Source organism: Periplaneta americana, chromosome 6 (genome assembly GCF_040183065.1).
Source record: "Periplaneta americana isolate PAMFEO1 chromosome 6, P.americana_PAMFEO1_priV1, whole genome shotgun sequence".
In the NCBI taxonomy this organism is placed as follows: domain Eukaryota; kingdom Metazoa; phylum Arthropoda; class Insecta; order Blattodea; family Blattidae; genus Periplaneta; species Periplaneta americana.
In genome coordinates, this window is record NC_091122.1 from 141,511,840 (window position 1) to 141,537,064 (window position 25,225).

The following is a 25,225-nucleotide window of genomic DNA, read 5'->3' on the forward strand; positions in this document are numbered from 1 at the left end:
ATATATATATCTAGACTTATGAATGTTATAATAATCATCTACCGTATAAAAATGATATTTAAATGTCCGACAAAAGCGAGAATAGGATATATAATACAATATTCATTTTAGATTGCCATTTGCTAATTGCTCATCAGAAATTGTAAAGATGTCGACGAATAAGTTACCTAGGGCCATATTCATAGACATTCTTAGCGCGGGCTTCCGGTGGATGATTAGCGAACTAACGTTTTTCGTATTCATAAACCAGTGTTAGCGATATGATGTGATATGAATCCTGTACAAGTAATCAGTCGATAGCCGGGGCTAGTTTAGCACGATCGTAGCGCGGGCTAGCGAAATGTCTGTGCATAGCACCCCTAAAAACTAGATCACTTATTTAAAAATAATGTATTTAAAGATTTCAGTAATTTCCGCTCTGTAATGTATCAGTTTTAAAAATTCATGTTACATTTTAATTTTACGGCTGGTCGACCTTGGCCCTTCATGGGCTGTTGCACCACCACTTAATTATTCATAATTTTAAGTTCATTACGTGGTTTTTGTATCTCCCCTTAGACGGCGCGGTCCGAAAATTTGTGGGTTCCAATTCTGTCTCGAGTATAGCTGGATGTCCCTTGTTAAAGTTCTGTCCTGTGTGCGTCTCACTGGAGGCCCCTATGCTCTGTTGACTCCATGGGGGCCCACAAATGTGTGTGTGTGTATGTGTGTGTGTGTGTGTGTGTGTGTGTGTGTGTGTGTTCACAGAACAGTCCTCTCGCCTGCAGGAATTTGTGTAACACCTATTATAACAGGGGAGGTTAAACGAACAATTAAACCAAATGAAAAATATGTACATTCATAATAGTAATATGCGTTACAAGAGCGGTATGTTGAAGTTTTCATGTTCGAGGAAAAGTTTGAAAAAGCGAAACGTAGTTTCATGTCATGTTTTTAACACTTTGTAGAGAAATTTAAGGTTATATTCCTATTTTAATTATACATTTTATTCTATCCAAAAATTACTATTGAAAGAGATATTAGTTATATAGGCCTATATACCTGTAGAATGTGATAATTATATAGACATAGGCTAATTATCGGTAGTTTTCCATAGTCTTATTTGGAATATGAATCGGCGGATCTTTTCGTACGTCTTATTCACAAGTAAAATGTGTGAAACTGGCCTCTGGTCTACACGTGGATGAAATTTGTCAGCTTCCTCCTCACACATACACATACACACATACAGGAGCTACACATATGCAGACATATGAAATATCATAATAATCTAAAGACTAGCCATCAAAATTAATAAAAAACATTCTGGTATAAGTATTTGTGTATATAATGAAAATTCATGACGGTCCAGACAGATGAGAATTTGAAACTAGCAAAATACCATAGAGCTCTGTAGAGCAAAACATACTTTCAAACTCATAAGAGCCCATATTAAGAGATATTAATATCCGAGTCCATTCTTTGTTTTTTAAACTCCCTGTTCAAATTACGCAACTATTTAATTTCTTTGTGTACTCTCGCTTCGTGGCAGACGTGATGACGTGTCACTGTGTGTGGCATGCCTACACATCGCCTCATTGTACGTCCACAAATGCAAATCGTCGCATTGAGAGGAGCTCTCTGAAATCCCGGAAGTGCTTGGATCAGGAAATAATGTTTGAACGTATCTCAACAGACAGTGCTGCAGGATGTGGCAAACAGTAACAACTTTGTACACTGTATGTAGCCTACATTGCTGACGGTCATTTTTTTATTGACGGCTAACTTCTCTTTGAAAATAATAGAGGACTGTCACAGTTGTTCGTTCCTAAACTAGTTCCTTCGTTCGTGCCTTCAATTTTAGAAGTATAGCCTTAATATATTTTGTGCGAGATCGTGCGTATTTGCTTGGTTTCCGCACAAAACCAATCCGCGGAAAGTCTAAAATTCCACATTCAGTATTCCCAACCTAACACACATAACAATTTCCCTCTTCTTACCGCTTAAGTGACATATTGATTTTACTGCTTTAGGCTATTAACATATTATTTTTAGAGACGTTCAATATAGTAATAATTATAAATTGGAAACTTACCACTGCAATTTCACCTAAATTGCACTGTTAATTATTGTTTTTAAATATTTGCAAAAATTAAGTAAACTCTACAACTCCACTAAAGTTACTGCATTCGTGATGCAAGTAACATTAAGGAAGCCGTGAAAAAATCAACCGGATTCCAGAATCATCATAGACTGGGAGAAAACATGGATATGTAGGCCTACTACAGTATACCTATCATTTTGACACTATACTAATATGTCTCTCATCATGACATTTTCTAATATATTAGAATGAGAGCTTAGATACACATTGTATTGATCCCTCTGGCCGTTTCTTCTTTCAGACTCTTACAATTTGCAGTGCCCAAGATTCGTTAGCAAGGCGCAATCTGCTCTGTAATATGGCGCCCACATTAATTTCCTCCACAGACAATCACTGAGCTCATATCCTGTAGCAACGTGTGGGAGATAGTCTTTTAGGATACAGCTGCCTAATTACATATAAATCTTATAATTTTACCCACCGAAAAGCAAAAAAGGATGTTGACACACTTCCATTATAAGTGTAGAAACAGTAAGAAGTTCCTAGGTCACACCAATTAGTCGGTCTCAGTAATATCTAACTTTCATATTGTGCTAAAATACGTAAAATGCGACGAATTTGCCATTTTATAAACATAACGACATTGTTTTAATTGTACCTCCAGTAAAACAGTAATTTTCCGTACCTGTGCATAATTATATTAATTTGTGAGTGTTAATTCTTGCATTTGCCCATCTTTCGTTGCTAAAAATGTATACCGAAGGCACAGTGTAATACTCGTCTCCGTAGTCCTCATTATAAATTCTGTTGGAGTACGGTACGAATATAGAACCTTAACGCAACGACTATGGTTGCCATATTTTGTTTCACAAGAATGAGGATATGTACCACATTCGTCCATCAAAATAAGGATACCTCGTGCTGTGACGAGACTGAAACACTAGGACATGTGTTGGGTTTCTGCCGAAAGACTGAGTTGCTGCGGAACAACCGCCATCACATGGTGAGGACAATGCTTGCTAACATCCTAAGACAACAAGGATTAGAAGTCCATGAAGAAGTGCATTGTATCTCGGAAGATGATTCAACAAGACGAGCAGATATTGTTGTCATTGATAGAAAAAAGAACACAAGAACAATACTAGACACGACTATCAGATTTGAAAGAGACGCACAACAGCCAAAACTTACTGATGATGAAAAGAGAATCATCTATGAACCTTGCATTCCTTATTTTAGCAAACAGTATAACATCATGGCTAATCGTTGGTCAGTACACGGACTTCTTTTTGGAGTTCGTGGTACCATCTCCAAATACACCTATAACCTTTTAAAATCAAAGGGATTCACATTTTACAATGTTGAGAAAATCCTTAGAGAAATTTTAAAGGACTCAATTTAAATTTTGCAATTTCATCTCTATTTCAAGTAATATGATTCACTTTAATTTTCTTTTGAAATTTATTGTATGTATTTTCATTGTAAACTTTTATATAGGCCTATGTATTTGTTTTTCTGGATCCTTGTGGTCACACTTATTGAAGGGTAGATGGTTTTATTTCATAAATCCGATGTGTATATATAATACTAGTGGCTTGTGCAGCAAATGCTGCAAACTAAGTTCATTAGACGTTCAAATAAACATTTTTCAGATTTATTTTCAATAAAGAATACCAGACATTCTGAAAGTTATTTGCTTCCATAATAATGAAAGATACTCTCTCTCGAGCCAATACTGAAGAGAACCACGCATATAAATATCTACACCACACTGCCATTAACTATATGAAAAAGACCCAACCCCACTTGATTAATAACTATAAAAATATTTGATTTTAATAATATTATTATCTTACGTAAGTTTTATAGCTTTCAGTAACATATACTATATATACTATATAGCCGCCACTCAGTAAAATATAGAAATCAAAATCTAATTTAAGTTATTCTCTACATCTACTTATATAACCCCAAAACGTTTCACTTTCATATCATCAATATAGCATTAATATGTATATATATAATTAATATATATATATAATTAATATATATATATATAATTAATGAAAAATAGTCACATCACGGCAATAACTACAATAATATTTCATTTCTAATAGTAATAACGTCATCAAACCACCTCAAGTTTTGTAGTTTTTAATATCCAACACACAGCTGTACCCAGAAAATTACACACCACAGAATCGAACCTGTAAGTTATTTTTAGTAAGTTAAGTTTTTAATAACCAATTTAATTTGAGCTCTAAATATGTCAGCATTCTTGCAGATCATGGCCTTCGTGTAATATTGTTTACTGTAGTGTGTGTTTTGTCTCATTCTGAAATGCAACACGGCCGACTTGATGCTCGCCTCGCTTCCTCTGAATGTAATTAGCTAGTTCTCAAAACTGACGACAGATGGATTTTGGAAAATAGGAAAATTATGTAGGAAAATTGACATTTCACTGAAAACTACTATTTTTCCGAAAAACTTTGGGTTCCAAGCTTCAAAATGAGGGGCCATTTATTAAAATCCGTCCAGCCGTTTTCCCGTAATTTCCATTACCAGTTCAAATTATATATATAGATGATTGTTAGCAAGAAAGAAAGCACAAGAATATTTACAGAAATTACATTAGCTAAATATGAATGTCTTTCAATAGCTTAAATAACACATAATTATCAAATGATACATATAGGTCTATCACTTTTCTTTCTCCAGTTATCTTTTCCTATCTTTCTTAATGTGTCTTAACATGATTTCTATTTCAACTTCACTTTTGTACATGTGAACAATTGAACAATATCACAGACGAGAGGGCGAACGGCTTGGCTCTTGTTTTCGGACTTGAACGTGGGGATAGACAACGCAATTCGAAAGCGCTTTCTCCGGTCACGGCTGCTCTTTGCCTTCACACAGCAATTCTACCTGGATCTGCCATAATTTCCAAGTACTGTATCCTTCGTAGAACATTGATCTTCTGAAAAATATTAATCGATATTACTTTACAGATACAGTTACAGGGCGTGTCAGCGGCTGTGTTTATTTGCACAAATATCCTTTAAAACATAGTAAATCCAAATTTAAGCAGTAAGTGCGTGAATAAAGTTAGGGTATATTCTATATATGGAAAAATTTATCATGGAATATGTACAGTGCCAAGGACCAGAGCGACACATTTGAGCTCCCTTTTAAATAATAATTTGGTAAAGTGCCACAGACCTAGGACAAGGTAACGAGCTGGACTTTTCTTCGAGCATACCCTCGAACGTGGATAGGAATCCTGCTTGGGTTATTATCTGGTTTGGTTTTTTCCTAAGTTTTCTCTGTGAGGTGAATGTTAGATAGTCCCATAGCGAATTCTCGAACTCATGTCGCAAATAACATTCAGCTATCATCAATTCCACAGATGCCATGTAACCGAGCAGTTATTACAGTATCGTTAAATCTCATAAAAATAGGTTAAGACTAGTACACATGTCTGCTATTTTATGCCCTTTATCGTAATCGGTATGTGAATCCCAAAAGTGACGAAGACATTAAATTAAATCTCGCATTAAAAGAAAAGATATAGGAAAGATACACAGGGAGTTGCGATTTTCGTTTTATTTTTTGGTGAAAATCGGAGTTATTTTTTTAAGAATTTCACGTAGGATTTCTTTTAACAATTTCGCTTAATATTTTTAAAAGACGCGTTATTTTCTAATGGCTTAAGGGTTTTAAAAAAGGGTGTCTATATCACAGGTTTCGGTGATACCACGATACATACATTTAAAGGAATGTGAAATTGTTAGCGTTTTTTTTATGAAAACAATAATTGTTGCACGTGAATAAATTATCGAAGAACGATATTGAATTATTATTAAAGAAAAAAAGTTATCATGACAAATCACTAAAATAGATACAGTATAATCAATATTTTGTATTAGCTAAATATCAAAGGAGAACATTGCCATATTGTCATAGTGTTCACATTGTCTTCTTTCATGTTGTAATGCAAGTCGCTCAAGACTCCTGAGTAGGAAGAAAAGTATGCCTAATTGCCACTGTCTACATTGGCACACAGATACTAAATTGGCTGAAGAATTCTCCTACTAAATTCACGGTGACTGTTAAGCAAACTAGTCAGAACTTGCACAATATTTATCTTTCCATCTCGCAACATAATGTGTTTGGTTTGCTCTTAAAGTTCACTGTACCCTATTACGATCATCGAATTATTTCACCTTTCCCATCCCACCCAGATCGAATTCACATTACTGTTAATTACGAATCCTACTAACACTACAAGTGTTGAATACAACTTATTAACCGGGTCTTCAGGCATCAGTAATTGCAATTTTGTAAGTGCTAATGATGCAGTGTTTTCGTAACTGCTCTGACATTTTCCTGAACATCTGCACCTCTGATGCAGTTTACTTCTCTTTTGTTTCAAAATAAAAGCTCTCTTCTTTTGTTACTTCAAAATTTGTCATTATCTTTCTGATTTGCGCATGAAGTCGTAGCTTTCTTCCGGAGGAAAGAAATTGTTCAAGTATGGCGGCAGGGAAAAAATCGCCTTTTTTCTCGCTATTAGGCTATTCGCATAAAGCTGTTTTTTTTTGGCAAACTCGTATTATTGTTCGATTTCACGTTACTTCGAGAAAAAATACACCTCAATTTCGGTTTATTAACATACATAATGTCTAGAAACAGTTTCCCAAGCATTTTGGGATATATTTAATAAAGGTCGGTTTTATCATAAAAACGAAAAACACAGCTATATAAATTATGACTATGCTCTGTGAACAGTAAGTCGGGAGCAGGGATATATACCTATATATTATTATAGTAGTAAACAATTATTATCCATTTTAATGGCTATGGACTAATATATGGCATTAATATCGATGATAGGGAATGACTACGGTACTATTTCGAACCATACGAGTTCAGAAGATTTTTATTTTATACATTACGGCTTCATAAACGGTGACATGTCTGAGCAGTAGAACCAGCCAGGCAAAAACGAGCGACCATCGGGACTGCCATATAGGACTTCGATATGACCCCTCTGCTAACTTTAAGTACAGAATTCTCCAATATTACTTATTTACTGCAATAAATGGTGCTTTCAGCAGAGGAAGTCACTACCTGTTGTCTATTATTATTATTATTATTATTATTATTATTATTATTATTATTATTATTATTATTATTATTATTATTATTATATATTAAAGTTAGAAAAGCAATGCGATACTACGCGATTATTGCAAAATACGCAGAACAGTTACGTGTAATACTGCCGACAGACCTTTAGCGCCTTGGCGGACATGAATTTGTATTCTGTAGCTGTTCATTTTGGACTTTCGTTCTGTACGCGCTTCCGACGTTTCGATCAATGACTAGTACAACACCATCATGTTATGTGTTTAATTCTTGTTCAGCTTCAGGCATATTACTTTCTTTCCTGTTAGGCATAATGTAATTATACTCTATTTATTTATTTACTACTTATTTATTTATTTACTACCAATTTATTTATTTATTTATTTATTTATTTATTTATTTATTTATTTATTTATTTATTTATTTATTTATTTATTCTTGTCCAGCTTCAGACAAATTAGGCTACTCTCTTTTCTATTAATATAATTAAACTCCATTTATGCATTTATTTATTTATTTATTTTATTTATTTATTTACTTACTTACTTATTGCTTACTTAGTTACTTATTTATTTATTTATTTATTTATTTATTTATTTATTTATTTATTTATTTATTTATTTATTTATTTATTTATTTATTTATTTATTTATTTATTTATTTATTTATTTATTTATTTATTTATTTATTTATGTGAGTATGTGTGTGTGTGTGTGTTCACATCCAGTACAGGAGTACAGTCTTTGGATGTTTGCTAATGAGGAGTCAGTGAAGCATGTAGGTTTCTTCTATAAGCAAATTTTATTTTAAGCTAGATATATGAGTAGTCAGCAACTCGTTACATTAATTCACTTTTCATGCGTAGGTGAGTTGAACAATGTCACTTTTCATGAACTGCAGGTGACGCAGGAAGGCGAGCTCCTGCCATATTACCAACACGAGCTGACGGTCGGCGGGGATGGTGAAGAAGACAAGATTTTTTTCATCTGGCCGACCACAATCGTGCACAAAATCGACACTTCATCGCCCCTCTATATGCTATCCGCCTCCGAGATGATCCGTGAGCGCTTCGAGATCGTCGTCATTCTCGAAGGTGAGATAATCACAAGTTAGGAAGTAATCACACCAAACGCATATTATGTCCCCCTTTTTTTCGACCGATAAACAGTAACTAAACAGTTTTAAGTGTTTTAACATACTATTTCAAACACGTGACCCCTCCTTAGACATATGTAACATGATGTACAGGCAAGAAATGATTATTAAGAAGGAACAAGTGTTCTTTGTAATTTTAGTCGCTTATTTAACGACGCTGCATCAACTGCGAGGTTATCGTGTCGATGAAATTTTGTAATAGCGAGATGAGTCAGAGGATTCGTCATAGGATTATCTGATATTCGCATTACAATTGGGAAAACCTTCAACCATTTAATCAATCCAAGCGGGATTCGAACCTACGCCCAAATGCAGTCTAGCATCAATAAGCAAAATTGCGCCGACGCCCAAAATACGCCGGTGTCTTTTAGTAAACTACCTGATGCGTCAAACAATACCAAAGTGCTCTCATTGACATATTTAGACGCATTGACAAATTTTTATTATTCCAGTTATTGATAAATATACAGAGTGATTCAGAAGAACAGAGAAAAGTTTACAGGAATGATTTCAGAAAGTTATACCAATTTGTTTTGGTGCTGTAGAGTGACTAATGAATAGATTGAAAATGTACCATTCTTTGTATTTCATTAATAAAGTCCGGAGGTTTAGCCCCTATTCTAGCCCTCGATGTGTAGCATTAGATTAGTTTACTGTTGCGCCATGCATCAAGTACGTACAGTCAACTCACAAAAACTCTCATGCATAGTAGAACCTCAAGTTCCAGGCAACCCTGTCAGTCTGATATGATATGTCCGTGCGTAATAATATGATGGTTAATGAAGACGCTATACTGGTAATAAACAGTGTCATTGAACATATTGTCATTCAGAGAACATACAAATACAGTTGCACAGGAGAACTAACATTTAAATGTCTTCGGAAATAAGCTCCGTAAATGGCGGTAAATCCTCGTGAATCACCCTGTATGTTGTGTGTATTTTAATTAATAATTATGTATTATATTATAATAATATAGATCTTATACATGTACGGTATTTATTTATATCAACATGCCACGCGATATCTTATATTTAAATTTGTTAACGAAAATATTATTTTAACTAGTTTATTCATTTTATGAGAGTATTGATTCTTTAGTCACTGCATAACGATAATGAGAAATTATATCTTACTTATAACATTTTCCATCTTTCTTTCCTTTCTTTTTCTTTAACTCTCTCTCTCTCTCTCTCTCTCTCTCTCTCTCTCTCTCTCTTTCTTTTCTTCCTTAACACATTTCTTTGGTTTTCCCTTTTTGTCCTCTTTTTACTTTTATATTGTACACTATCTACCAAAAAGTAATTGGGCACTGTTTTTGCCCCTTTGGAACCTCGTGGTACCACCTCTTGTTGCTATAACAGCAGCCACCCTATCAGGCATGCTCTCCACTAGTTTGTGTAGGATATCCACTGGAATGCGTCGCCATTCCTCCTCCAATATAGCTCTCAGTTGGACAATGGAAGTTGGCCGCATTTCCCGAAACCTCAATCGCCGGTCCAATTCGTCCCAAAGGTGCTCAATGTGATTGAGATCAGGACTCTGTGCAGGCCAGTCCAACCGGTGAACAATATTGTCTGCATACCACTGCATAGTAGCCGCCGAAACATGGCATCTAGCACGTAAAATCCTGGGTCCCCAATTACTTTTTGGTAGATAGTGTAACTTCATTTTTACTTTCCCAAATTGCTTCTGTATTACTGGAATGCCGTTCGCATATTAATTTTTTTATTCTAATACGCATGCAAAAACTCATATTACATGTAGTTTGCTCATAGCCATACCTCCAATGCATAAAACATAGTAGGCTTATATCATATTCATAAGAAACATACATTCTTAGGCTAAATGGAAGTGGAACCCACGATAGTAATCTGCACGTAGTTTAACTTACTATGCAAGTGAATAAAATGATCGAAATTTCCTACATTTGCAGGTGTCATAGAATCCACTGGAATGACGACACAGGCCCGGTCGTCATATCTACCCAACGAAGTTTTATGGGGTCATCGTTTCGAGCCCTTAGTGTCGTTCAAGAAAGAGACAGGAGAGTACGAGGTGGATTACAGTCTGTTCAATAACACTTATGAAGTGGACACTCCTCTGTGTAGTGCGAAGTCTCTGGACGACCTGAAAAACATGCAGCAGCATCAGCAGCAGCAACAACAACACAACAACCACCACCACCACCACCACAACGAAAACGACCACAGACTAGGTAACATATTTTGTTTTCTTCTTTTCAGTTAAAATTGTATTCCATTAAAAATGTTGTACAACCATTCAAGTGTCATTTCTCCTATCGTTAGTAAAGTGTGAAATACATCTAGGGTGACAAGACGTCCTCCTTTGTCCGGACATGTTCTAATTTTAGACCTTTGTCCAGGCGGATTTTTAAAAAATTAAGAAATGTCCTCCTTTTCGTAACGTATGCCTGATACTTTGAAATTATCTGCTTTGTCGCTTTTTCAAGTAATTTGTCTGTAGATGGCAGCAGCATCTTCTTTGCCAACGATAATAACTCTCTTTGCTTCTTGTTATGGCGTTGCTCAGAGGTAGCTAGTAAATCGAGGTGCGAATGTAAATCTAAATAGATATTTTCTGTTCTCTTTAATAATTTTTATTATAGTTCCCATGACTTTGATATGTAGCTAACTTTAAAATAATAATTATTAGGTTTTTCATAATTATTTTGTAATAAAATAGATATTAACATAGTTTTGATATAATATAGGCCTAAGCCTAAATCTGTAGGCCTAAATATTTTGTAATAAAATATATATTGACGTAATTTAAAGTATAATATAGGCCTAAGCCTAAATCTAAGTACATATTTTCTGTTCTCTTTTTTCGAACAACGTCCTCATTTTTTAAGCTTCGTGTCCTCTTTTTTATAGTTGTGAATCTGGCATCCTAAATATATCTAGGCCTATAGGTGAAATTCAAATCACGGATTAGAATTAATTAATTTTATATTTATATTTATTATGTACTCACAAGGAACATATCTGGGTTCGAACAAATAGAATCGCACCAGAATGCAGTTCAAGGACACGTACTGTGGGGAGCTCACGAGATCAGCCCTGGTAGGAATGTGGAGTAATGCCAAGCCTACACGCAGGCAACAGCCAGCGTAACGCCACTCTTGCTCGCAGAAAACGACATAATGACATACTACTAACTACATTACAGTAACTAACCAACGTGAAACATTCGATCAAATTTTTAAATATAAACCAACACACCGATACAGAGATAGTCTCAAACTACCTGATATTTTCAGCCACAGTATAATTAAACATAATGTGGTGACTGAGATGTCATTTTTTAGTGTCATAAGACTAATAACTCATAACAACGTATCTTATCTCTGGTCAGTTCCAGGAAGAGCGGTGCTCCATTCATCAATACCTCCCTGCACCGCACCTACAGTCCCTCGCTCTTATTTCCGGCAGCCAATCACGTTGCAGATCGGCTATATTTAAACGTGTGTGTCTTGTCATTTGCTTCTAATGACGTTATGCACTTCCTAAGGCTCGATAAATACTTAATATAATCGCCCGCCAGTTTTGTTCTTTCGTTGGCGTTCGCAGAAAGCCGCTCAATTAGCCTATTTGCTCAATTACAGTGCGTTTGATTTATTATCATAGGAGCTAGGACATGATAATGTTTAACGGTGCGGAAAATAGATTCCTCGTCTGGTAGCTCGGCAACGAAAGAACAAAAATGGCGAACGATATTACCTACCTAGACTTTATAGAGCTTTTTTCACTTCCTAAGGCGTAAGCAAAGAGGAGGAGTCACGCCTGAAATAACAGCGACGCGACTATAATTGAAATACATCTCGCAGAGGCTTTCTTGTCAGCTCCCCACAGTACGTGCCCTTGCTTTCAGTAGTAACAGTCGTTGTAAAACTCCGCAGTTCCGCACTAGAGGACTTCATTTCATCATACTTTGCGCGCAGTCCGTTGCGCTCAAGTAACTATATAACGTCATTGGTTGCGCCAGTTCATATTGTGCCGATGGTGTTATCGCACGTCTTGTTCTCTGTGTATGTAGTGAGACGAAAAACAATGGTCAGACGAGTAGCAATCCATGAACTGAAAATACGACGTAAGGTGTACAATGAAAATGGTGTTGGTGTAGAGGATGAGTCATTCGCATGTTTTCTTGGATCCTTGTTATGATCAAATATGAAAACCTCTAACAAAGTGGAAGTATCGTAACATTAGATCACAATTAAGATAACGATATGCAGTGGGGATAGTTCAAGAGGGATTATATAATTACAGCTCTCTTGGGATAGTTCCAGTTCGACGATAAAAGAAGATAGCAGCCCAACTTTCACCTCCAAAAAGAGCAAAGTGTCTAGTGACATCATAATATTTGATGAGAAAACATTAGACAATATTTTTTACGATTATCATAGCCGAGGATACATCGCATATGAGAAGCCACTGAAACGGTATCCCAAACTGTAAACGAAATAGTAATATGCGTCACAAGAGCGGTATGTTGAAGTTTTCATGTTCGAGGAAAAGTTTGAAAAAGCGAAACGTAGTTGAGCTTTTTTAATTTCCGAGAATTTAAAGAAAACATACCGCTCGTGTATCGTACATTATTTTGTGCGAAGATCGTTTATTACATACCTGAAAGAGGAATTTCTAATTAGTTGCAATGATATCTCTATCTTGGTTTCTGTTCAATGACGGAAAATTTGCAAAACAAAAATATCTATCTTCAACATTGTTGCTTTAAAATGTTTTCTGTGTTTACTATACTCCAGCAGGCCGTGATATACGTCTGTCTTTTTTTTCCCCCAGTCTATGGAATCTTGTTGATTTTTTCACGGCTTCCTTAATGTTACTTGCATCACAAATGCAGTAACTTTAGTGGAGTTGTAGAGTTTACTTAATTTTTGCAAATATTTAAAAACAATAATTAACAGTGCAATTTAGGTGAAATTGCATTGGTAAGTTTCCAATTTATAATTATTACTATGTTGAACGTCTCTAAAAATAATATGTTAAAAGCCTAAAGCAGTAAAATCAATATGTCACTTAAGAGGTAAGAAGAGGGAAATTGTTATGTGTGTTAGGTTGGGAATACTGAATGTGGAATTTTAGACTTACCGCGGATTGATTTTGTGCGGAAACCAAGCAAATACGCACGATCTCGCACAAAGTGATATTAAAGTGTTGTTGGAATATGTAGCAGAGAAAAGAAAATGTGTAAGCGTGGCCAAGAGAAACCGCACACAAGGAAATATCATCAAACAACAAACAATACTAAAGTTTGATGAGGCAAGAGCAAAAGGGTATAGGGTACATTATTTGTAATTAAAACATTGGGAAAATGAAGCAGCAAAAAATATCGGACTTTTAACTTCAAAGGTCCAATACATTTAATTGATATTTTGAAAACTGATTTTGAAATAACGTCGCGACATATATATGCGATCCAAACAAAGAACGCGAATCAGAATGAAAAAGAAATAATCCAACGTGCAGAAACATTCATTACTGGCATCAATGATCTTATTACAAGTGAACATACGCAAGTGGAGTATGTTTGGAACTGTGACCAGAGTCAATTCAACTATGAGATTGCATGCGAAAGAACGTTGCCCACAAGAAGTGAGAAACATACCAAAGGGACGATGCTATCACTTCATAATGCAACACACAGCTACACGATAGACATTGGAATGCCAATGGATGGCCGTTTAACAAGCAAAATGTATGGAAAATTTGGACCCAATGTGGCACGAGAAATTACTGAAGAAAATTGTCCTGCAAATGTTGTTGTGGACTCCAGTGTGAGTGGAAAGATGACGAATCAACACCTGGAGAACTTTTTCGCTCCCGTTTTGAATAGACATCTGTCTGACAAAGATATGTCACTCCTCTGTGATTCCTGGGCTGAACGCATACTTCAGGAGGCCTCCGAGGGAAAACAAGTTCATTTAAAATTCATCCCACCGAAAACTACGAAATATATTCAATCCATAGATATGAACTTTTTCAGACAGTATAAAATATACGCCAAAACATAAAACTACGTTTCAACATGCCACAGCCCAAATTACATGACATACTATTCATTCTCAAAATGCTTTCTGTAATAAACAATCAATTGTCTGAGGAGATTTATCGGCCGATGCTGCGTTACACATTGCAGTCAGCTGAATACCATAGTGACAACCCTGTGCAGAAGTTCAAAGGTTCATCGACGTGGCTTTCAACACTAATGTTCTTCGTGAGTGTACCGATGTTGCATTTATCACCTAAGCATTTTGCGATAATGGTTATTGCCTCACATGCAGTAATCTTTGAACACATGCATACCCTGACTATTTGTAATGCAGTTACAAACGTCAACAGGATTCCTATGCGTGCAGATCGGCTCTTTAAACTTCGAAGTGGCTCTCGTGTACTGGTCCACTGCGGCGTTTTACAGAAGAACAATTGTCACCATAGCATCCAGTGTCAAATTTAATAAAGGAACGGTGACTAATCCCGGCGCTGTCCTGCTTGTTCGAACCCGGAAGTTTTTCTTGTCAGTCAAAATTATTGTTACCTCTGTCGCTCAAATTCCATCTCGTATTTTAATAAGTAAGGTCCTTGTCGGTCCTAATGATTTTCTATTGTTATCTCGTCTCTCCTGGTATTACGAAGTTTTCAGGATAGGAGAACCGTGAAAATTGATTGGACAATAATATATTATTATTATTATTATTATTATTATTATTATTATTATTATTATTATTATTATTATCATCATCATCATCATCATCATCTTCATCACCATCATCATCCGAAATGGCATAGTTGCGCCCCGCGGTCAATTGGGAGGCCTAGGCATGGCATAGTTGCGCCCCGATGGGTATAGTACACACGAAAGTGACTGTCATAAAATAAATAAATTATTTAAAAATATTAAGTGGTAGCTGCATTGAAATCAGGTACCATAATGGAGAGGGCATAGTACACACGAAAGTGATTGTCATAAAATAAATAAATTACTTAAAAATATGAAGTGGTACCTGGATTGAAATCAAATACCATAATGGAGAGGGCATAGTACACACAGAAGTGATTGTCATAAAATAAATAAATTACTTAAAAATAATATAGTGGTAGCTGCATTTTTTAAGAACATGTATTTGTCTATTTTACTGCTTCTGAATTCCTCGATCACGTGGTTTAAAAAACGAAGTCTTTCACGGTATATCTTATTATTTCATCGGTGCGCAACTATTCCATGCCCCTTTTCTCTATCTGATGAGAACGGGGCGCAACTATGCCCACAAAACAGGGGCCCTTTTTCATCTGCTGCATCTTACCTGAACGTGGGGCGCAACCACTATACTGAGTGTTAAACATATTCTTTCCAGAACTTGTAGTTCTCATAATTTTTTACTGTACTTCAAGATTTCTAGTGAAAAATGTAACTAATGAAGCTACATTGGTCTAGTAGGCCTACAGTGGTTCCCAAACTTTCTGAAGACTCGATCCACTTTTGGTTCAGACTTTTGTTTGTGACATCCCACTATGGTACCAGTATTTAACCCCTTTCGAAAAATGCAAGAACTCATGGAAAATTTAACTGCGTATAGTACGATAGATACTGCATTTGTTGCTACAGACATGCAATTAAGTTTGCACAATTTTAAAGGATAGCTTTTCGAGTATTTTTCGGTGGAAACTCAATACAATTACGACAGTCACAGATGAAAACTGAATCCGTTTTTAGACAGATGTATTTAACTGGCTGAAATTCCAAAAAAATATTAAGGGAAAACACATTTAAATATAGCTACACTCACTGATGTAATGTTGCAACTAGGCTTTTTCTTCGCGGAATGCAGGCCACTTTTGGATCAAAATAATGTCTTACAGTTTTTGTAACATATGCAACCTTGTATATAAGCAAAATAAAATTCTCGTCTTTGATTGCCATCAAAACAAAAGAGAGAAATCTCATTGATACTTGCAAATGATATCACTGTGTGTGTATCGAATACTGAGTCGAGATTCGAGAAGCTACTTTCTGAAAAACAGGCACATTAATCGTATTATTTATTTTTAATTTGTAACTATTGAAGCAATAGAAACATTATTTAATTTTTGTATTTTATTGGTTTATTTTACTACGCTTTATCAACTGTTATGTCTATCAAGCGTCAGAATGAGATGACGACGATAATACTAGCGAAATTAGTCCAGGGTCCAGTCCCGAAAGTTACCCAACATTGCTCTTGATGGGTTGAGGTAAAATCCCTGAAAAATTTCAATCAGGTAGCTTCTCCCAAGCAGGATTTGAACCCGAGGCCACTATTTTCAAGTAAAACATGCTAACCTTTATTCCACAGCGATAGACTCGATTTTTATGTTCAACGTTATGTTTATGTTTCTAAATACAAAAAAATATAAAATGTTAAAAAGATGTTTTCGTTTTATTTTGTAAATCATCTCGCAAACACCCTGAGCTCTTTACACGACCCACCAGGGGGTTGCGACCCGCACTTTGGGAACCACTGGTAAGTGGAAAGTCACATTTATCTTCAAGAGTGTTTATGTCTGCGTAGGAATAATAAAGAAAATTATTGGGCTGTTAGGAAAGCTAATAAGAGAAATAAGACACAATGAACAGAAAGATGTACTCATAAAAGGAATTGTATGAACAGAAGTGTACTAAGATGCAGTGCAGTACAATCCTTCAGTAGTGTCTTACTACGAAATGATCTTCTGAAAAGCTGTATAATTAATTTTCTGAATATTTATTTTAGTGTTGTTTCGTTGGTCCTTAAACTGCATTTTTTTTTTAATTTCTAAACGAGAATGCTGCATTCCAGTCCAATGGGTGAGATCGATAGAGCAAATCTGGGCATCAAAACTACTTTACTGAATGTAACCATTCTTGCAGGGAATACCTTCTCTGCTAAAGTCGTTTGCAAACGTGCATTGGGGTGACAGTAGACTCGTATGGTTAAAATAATAATAATAATAATAATAATAATAATAATAATAATAATAATAATAATAATAATAATAATAAAAATAATGACAATAATAATATTTTTTCTTAAAGCAATGACTGGTAATCGTACTTTATTTTGTATATTATGAACGATTCTAACATATTTTGTAATAACTGTACTTCACTGAAATTCACTATTCCACCTCTGTGGAGTAACGGTTAGTGCGTCTGGCAATGAAACGAGCGGGCCTGGGTTCAAATCCTGGTTGGGACAATTTCCCTGATTGGGATTATTTTTTTCGTGGTTTTCCCTCAACTAATTGAAACAGAATAAATTGCTGGGTAACCTTCGGCGTTGGACCTCGGACTCGTTTCGCCATCATTAATTCACATATCATCATCATCATCATCATCATCATCATCATCCATTCCATAATCCGGATTAAGTTCACGGTACGTTGTGCGGTGTGCGCCATTCAGCTACCCAATCATTCACAGAATAGGAGTGGTAAATATAATAAGCCTCAGGCTGCAGTGCAAGCCTTCGGGTCCCTTCTTCGTACAAGAGAGAGAGAAAGCTTAATGCTGATAACACTGAGACAAAGTAGGCTGTTAGACGTTTGGAAATCACAGTGTAGAAAAGTTCAATTTAATATGTACGAGTATAACATTTCTATTTCTTCGTTTAATTAAACTTTGTTTCCAGAAAAAAAAATTTTTAATCTAATTGTAATGATGTTACTTTTAAATAATATTTTGTTCAGGAGCGTGCATGAATTATTTATTAGACACGTCGGATGATGAATCAAGTGGAAATATAAATTTACCATCAAGTTGTTCTATAACGTGCCAAAATTTATGGACAATAATAAGCGAACTTCACATAAAATATCAAAATAAGACGATACTTCTGTCACTGTGTATAGGACTGAACTGGCATATCGGGGTTAATGTGTTGCGACATAGGCATTTTAAGACTCGTCTTTATTTTTTTATAGTCGATTATTTAACGGCGCTACATCAACTAATAGGTTATCAAAGTCGATAGAATTGGTGATAGCGAGATGAGGCGAGGATTTGGCATAGATTACCTGATATTCTCCTTACAGTTGTGAAAAATCTCGGAAAAACCCCAACCAGGTATCAGCCAAAGAGGGAATCCAACCCTCGCCCGAGCGCAACTTCGGCTCAGCAGGCAAACGAGCTACCGACTGAGCTACGCCGTTGGCCCTTTTCTTGTGTGCTTCGTGAAGGGAAATATTAAAGTTAATTATAGTACTGTACTTGGCGATTTTTAATGTGCGAAATAGAAAACTTCTTATCTTTATCATTTTCTCAGTACCTGCAACATTATGATGCTGCAAGAAATCTATTTTGGGATTTTCACGTACGTACTCATTTCGAACATTCTTGATGCAGAAAAAATGATTTTGTCTTTCGTCCGTCCGTTGTGTACAGAAATTTCTCCGAAACTGTTGGGCGAATTTTCTTGCTTTTCAATATCTGCGATGCAGATCCAAGTGAAATATAATACAAATTACCAAATCTTTATTAGAATTCAGAAACACGAATGAGCGAGGCATTCGAAATCGATCCAAACGATTTTTTTTTTAATTTTGTTTCTTGCATGAGATGAACAAAAAAATGAAATGATCTGTCTAGTATATCCCCAACTTCTTGTGTTTCAAACAAATTAATGCTTATATGCAGAATTATTTCTACTTTTCGTTGCGAATATCCCAAGTCTTAGTATTCCCCAGCCCTAGTCCCATAATCACTACCTTTGATGAAAAGCGACTCGTTTTAGGAGTATCATCCTTTTCATAAACACATTTGTTACGCGTGTCTAAACCACTGAAGCAATAACTGATATTGATTATCCATGTCTCTTTTAAATGCCAAGTTTCAACATTAATATCGTCGTCCATAATGATTTATGGTTTTGTAGACATGTTTCGGTCCCATTTTAATTTTTTAATTGGTTATTTTAGAGCGCTTCATTAACTGCGATGGCCGTTTAAAGTCTGAGTGAAATAAAGGTGACAATGCTAGCGAAATGAGTCCAGGGTCCAGTGCCGAAAGTTACCCAGCATTTTCTCTTAATGGATTGAGGGAAAATCCAGAAAAAAACGGAATCAGGTAACTTGTCCCAACCAGTATTTAAACCAGAGCCTGCTCGTCTCACGGTCAGACATGTTAACTATTACTACATCGCGGTGGAACAGTTAACTATAAGGTTGTTGTTTAATACGGTATAAACTTGATTCATTTCACAGTTACATTTTTCATGCGTCTTCAATTACATTTTTCATGCGTCTTCGATAATTCTGACTCCTCATATTGTAAAATATCGTCACGTATGAAACTACTGCATTTAATTGCATTATGTATTTCTTTTCCATGGCTCTAGAATTTCCGTTCAACCTTAGTATGAGGCCACGGTCAAGATAAGCTATTATATTCTTTTTTTCTTGATCACATTGACCTACAGTACATGAACCAGTCTGCAGTCTATGAAAAAGATAATAATCATGAAGGCAACGTGGCAACATTCGTTGTAGTAATGTAGTTGGTTGACCTTGTTTATTACTCGTATATTGCATATGTCACAATATAATTATACCGGTATATAGGTATTTTGCATTCTCGTTGTCATTTTATCGGTCATTTAACAGCGCTCTATCAACTGCGTGATCGTCTGGCGTCGATGAAATTAGTGTTAACGTGATTTTCTTCTGGTGAGATGGGCTGGAGTATTTTCCATGGTATTAGGATTAGTCTTACAATTGGAAAAACCTCGAGAAAAACCTAACCAGGTAACGAGTCCAAGCGAGATTCGAACTCAGACTTGAGTACAGCCTCGGAGCACTAACAATAAGTCTGCTCACTACGTCTAGTCTCGGTGGTGACTCTGATGTAATGGACAACATGTATTACACTTTTATTAAATATTTTGCGGAGAAAATTGTTTACGTAAAGTTGAGACGAACATTTCACATGGCTGTGTCTTTTACGCATTATTTTGTATATCAAGTTCTATATCTATACCCAAATTGAAGTAAATCTTAAAATAATTTTAATGGAACGGTATTTATGTTTGTTATTCTATTTTTGACTGATGTTAAATGAACTAAACTTTTCTTACTTCCATAATATAAGGTCACTTCTGGACTACATAATTTCAAGTACATTACGATTATTTAGTCCTGATAGTCGCCAACAATGTGCGCCTGGATCAGGCGAGTCCCTTTAGTTACGCCAAGGGGTGTTTGGTTTAGTCTGTTACTTGCCTTCAGAGCGATCGGATGTCATGATTGAGGTATAGCTTATATTTCCAGTACAGTTAAGCTGTATTAAACTCGCCCTTATCTCTACTCCGAGGCTCTCCCCACTACTCCTATTACATCCCCTTTTTCGCGTCGTCGAGCTGTCAGGACTAAATAATCGGTCTGTAGTGGTCGGTCTACAATCTTTGCTATTAAAAATTGCACAATAAACAGTTTTTAATCTCTTTGTAACCGAAACAGATATGTGGTGTAGTTTATGTCACACTTGTAATGGAATTTCAATATCATATTGTTTATGGCATGAAATATAGCCTATTTTGAAGTGGCTTTGATGGAGTTGTTCCGCGCCGTGGCATCGTTGTCTAAATGCATCCTGCCTAGGTCTTACGTTAAGGAATGCGCACTGGTCTGAGTTCTCATGCGGGAAGAAATTTTTTCATCATCACACGATATCTCCGTTCTGTTTGGATGATCGTTCACCTCTGCGGAGGAATGTGGACGCGAGACCAACAATCGGTTGGTCGGCCCTGACTCTTAATGAGCTGTTGCACCGCATTTTTTTTGTGTAGTTACAATTTATTTTAAAATTGAGGCTGTTAGAAGCAAAGGGGTGTAAGTGACATTTCTAACAAAAATGATTTAAGCGCATCCAGGGTAAACTAAAGCATTTAAAATGTCAGTGGAAAAGGAATATATCTATAATTTTTGCGGCAATTTATGCAAGTCAATGTTGTTTGATATCTTAAATACAAGAGAAAAGTTCGCACTTTTTTTATATAAGTTGAAATGTAATAAAATCTGACTTACACCACTGTTGCATTGAACCTATCATTATATTAATGTAATATGACCTTTATAATAAATTCAGAAATTTTAACAACTTCTCAAGGAATACCGCAAGAGTGTATTCTATCTGCACTTTACTTAATGTTTATAATGGGGAGATTCACAAAAATAGAAGAAAATTGTAGACGGCGAAAGAATTGTGATAGGCCTAGGACATTGGCACAAAAGAAACTCGTATACCTTATACTTGCAGATGACATAGTTTTATTAGCAGAAACAATATATATATATATATATATATATATATATATATATATATATATATTTCTTCTTATACAGTTCTGAAACGTGGATTCTCAATTCAAAAGATATTCAAAATACATGATATAAACAGCAAAAATATTTCCTCTATAAATCTCCACAAATGTTTCCAAGCTGATTTTTCTGATGACTTATCTGAACAACCGTTCTAAAAGGAGGATCTGACGACTTCTAATGTTCACTACTTCACACTTATGTCTTTAAGTTTGCAGAAATGAACAAAAATAAATAATCACATGTAATTTTCGTTTCTTACCATTTTGTGAAAGTCTAAAGCCAACTAAATTTTTAATAATCCAAATTTTTAGCTTTTTATTCCATAAAACTTTACAACAATAAAATATTTCAGTCTATAATTTAGTGTTGAATCAATACGTGCCCTTACAAGTTTCACTGACGTAAAGTTTATAGACATGGAAATTTTCTGACATGTCTATCTAATATAACGGTGCAAGGATCCCCATATTTGAGACCACTTTCAACACCGCAAGTTTTAAATCATGTTAAGTTTTCTTTTAATTTGTCTCTCTATGAGAAATCTTTTATCCTCTTACGCGATATTCGGTATGATTTCTGAAATACAAACGAAAATTCTCGTGTTGAATGTTTGTAAATAAAAACCGGTAGACCTACTGAACGTAATTCTTCTCTCAGGAAACGATGTACTGTATGTATTTGTGCATAATTTCCGCATAATACTTTTAGTATATATTTTTAGTGCTACTAAACACAATGGGCACGTTATCTATAAATACTCTTAAACTACCATTAGTAAATAAGCAACGAAACAGGGTAGTTTTTCGGAATGTAATAATGTATCAAATATAAACATTAATTAAGCATTATGGCGATTGTTGCGATTATGCATATAAATGTGATTCAGTGAATTGTTATTAATATGGTTAACTTGGCGTATTTCTTTTTTACTAGAATTCAAAAGTATTTTGACAAAATTTTTCCACAGTAATTTTATGTTACTTCATTCCTTTTTTAGTTTGTGATGCTGATATTAGTCTACATCATATGACGTAAGGTAAATACACCACATTATATTACCAATAGAATCTTTAACATGACTGTGGAACTAAGCTTGTTATTAATAAAATTGAAAGTTTGCATGGACAGAATAGCTTTAACGAATTTTTACATTAATGTGTTCGTAGTTTGCTTAGAGAAAGCACTTGATCCTAACATGTCAAATATAAAACGTATTCGGTATAGATGAATTATATACAACTGCTTGCAAAAAGTAATTTGGTGCTTATTTTAAAGCATGTACACCCTTTGACACGCAAATTGGTCGCTGTTCAGAGACAAAGTCCCACCTCGGAATAGCTCGGAGATAATCGTGTGCGCGTGTTTACACGTGTAAGTTTTACCCTAGGTCACATATATAACAGATTGGTCATCACCATGTTAAAAACGGTAACATGTGGAAGAGAACCACCAGGATCGCCACCGTCGATTGGTAACGACCGCTAGATGGAAATAAAGTTGCTCCATGCAATTCAAATGAGAGAATATATAACGTGACTTTTTATGCAGTAACTAAATGGCAACATAGAGAAATTGATAAAAGTTGTTTCCGTCAAAGCCTATAAGGCTGAGCAATCTGTTACATATGTGATCAAGGGTTTTACCACAGTCTAGCATAAACAGTCACGAAGCTTGAGTTGTGAGGGTGCTAGGAACAATAGACTATGCCCGTACCATTTCACATTGTCTGTAATGAGGCGATATTAGCGATCCTAGTGGTTAGCAACTATCTATGGATGCATATTTACTACGTATTTAGCTTCGTGATTGTATATACTAGATCAGCTATGGGGACTATCAGCAAAGTAGGGAGGGAACGTGTCCTACTCACCCCACATTCGTTTGATTGACAGGTGAGGGGTAACGCAGTTGTTTTGCTAAGTTAAGTGCAGTGGTGGATCCGACACACCTTGCGCATCAGTAATTTCTCCGCTGTTATTTCTTGTTTCAAAATCTTTACAGTCGTTTGTTTATATGAAGTACATGTGTCATACAATAATAATTATTACAGGCACCTATTGTGATTAGGCAAATTATATATTCTTCAATTGTATAACTATTCCTTTATCATGTGTTCGAAAAATTCTTGAACTGTTTTGTGATCGACATAATAAATTGTTCCTTTTTAAAAACGAGAAAGGAAAAATCAAAGCTCTGTTGTCATTTATCTGTACAATATTTTAAAAAATACAATGATCAACATAATAAATTGTTTTTTTAACCAATAAAGAAAGTAACTAAGGTCCATTGTTATTTAACTTGAAAACCTATTAAACACAATACAATGATCGACATAATCAATTGTTTCTTTGTGAAAACACTAAAGAGTAACTAAGCTCCATTTTCATTTAACTTTAAAACATAATTATTAAACAAAATATATGAGATATGAATGAAACGAAATACTACTGTAGGCCTATACTGCTAGTTTTCATTTTGTTGCTGTTGTTGATGATGGCCCTCGGAGTTTGTTATTAAAACTAGAAAGGATATATTTGACTCTAAAGTAGAACAACTCAACCGTAATGCTGAAACTAATTGCATGTCTGTGATCCTAGACCTGGAGATACTTTTGGTCATATTCATTTTGGAAAAAACTGCTCACAGCAGTAAGTTGAGCCAAACATAGATACCATACGCATTGCGAATGTGCGCAGATTAGGGAATTGCTCCTCTGGTAGATATTTAAAGAGATCTAATCCAATTTTTCTTCAACCCTTTACTGGCGTGCTCGTTTGCATTTCTATAGTGGCTCTGCTGCTTGGGTAACATCAAATACAAATGGATTATTGAACAGGCACATCTCTTTGTACATTGCAGTTACTTCTGATAATCTTCTTGGAAAGAGAACGCATCAAGTAGGCCAAATATGCACTCAAAGTTTTAAATAAATAAGTTCCGTTCCAGATACTTAATAAAATAATAAGTAACTAAACCCCGAAAATACCATAAACATATCTTGTTTTGTATCTTTTCACAAATATTTCGAAAATAGCTTTCAAAATTGTAAATAAATACCTGTAAGATCAACAAAGTCCGCTTTATACTTCCGATCAAAGTAGCGTTTAATATTGAAGCGTTTTATATGCGCAATTTTAAACCCGCATATTAAGCAGCAGACTTTCTTCTTTTTGTAAGTAACAAAAAATTCTTTCTGCCACTCTTCCTGAAACTGACGTCCCGAGATCGAAACCATACCCGCCACTGAATGAAGCGTGTCTTTACGAAGCATCAGGCAGAAGAGATGGTCGGTGGAGGGGATGGTTGGTGGAGTGAGGTAAGGAGGCTTTGAGTGCATGGCCCTTCGGAGCCATTTTTCCCCATGGTTGTACTAGATAGTGGTTTTACGTAGAGAGATTTGAAGCCTGGTCTCTGTAACGAGAAGAAAGAACTCTATCGCTAAGCCATAAAGACTTCATAGGGAATA

At 35.4% G+C, this 25,225-nt stretch overlaps 1 protein-coding gene across 9 annotated transcripts in view; it reads left to right on the forward strand.

The window, feature by feature from the left end:
- LOC138701841 (ATP-sensitive inward rectifier potassium channel 12-like) overlaps positions 1 to 25,225 on the forward strand; it is a 262,287-nt gene that overhangs the window by 201,638 nt on the left and 35,424 nt on the right. For all 9 annotated transcript variants that reach the window (XM_069829161.1, XM_069829153.1, XM_069829154.1 and 6 more), the window contains 2 exons: positions 8,132 to 8,324; positions 10,323 to 10,604. In XM_069829161.1, coding sequence (XP_069685262.1) covers positions 8,132 to 8,324; positions 10,323 to 10,604 — 475 coding nt within the window. The remainder of the gene's footprint in view (positions 1 to 8,131; positions 8,325 to 10,322; positions 10,605 to 25,225) is intronic.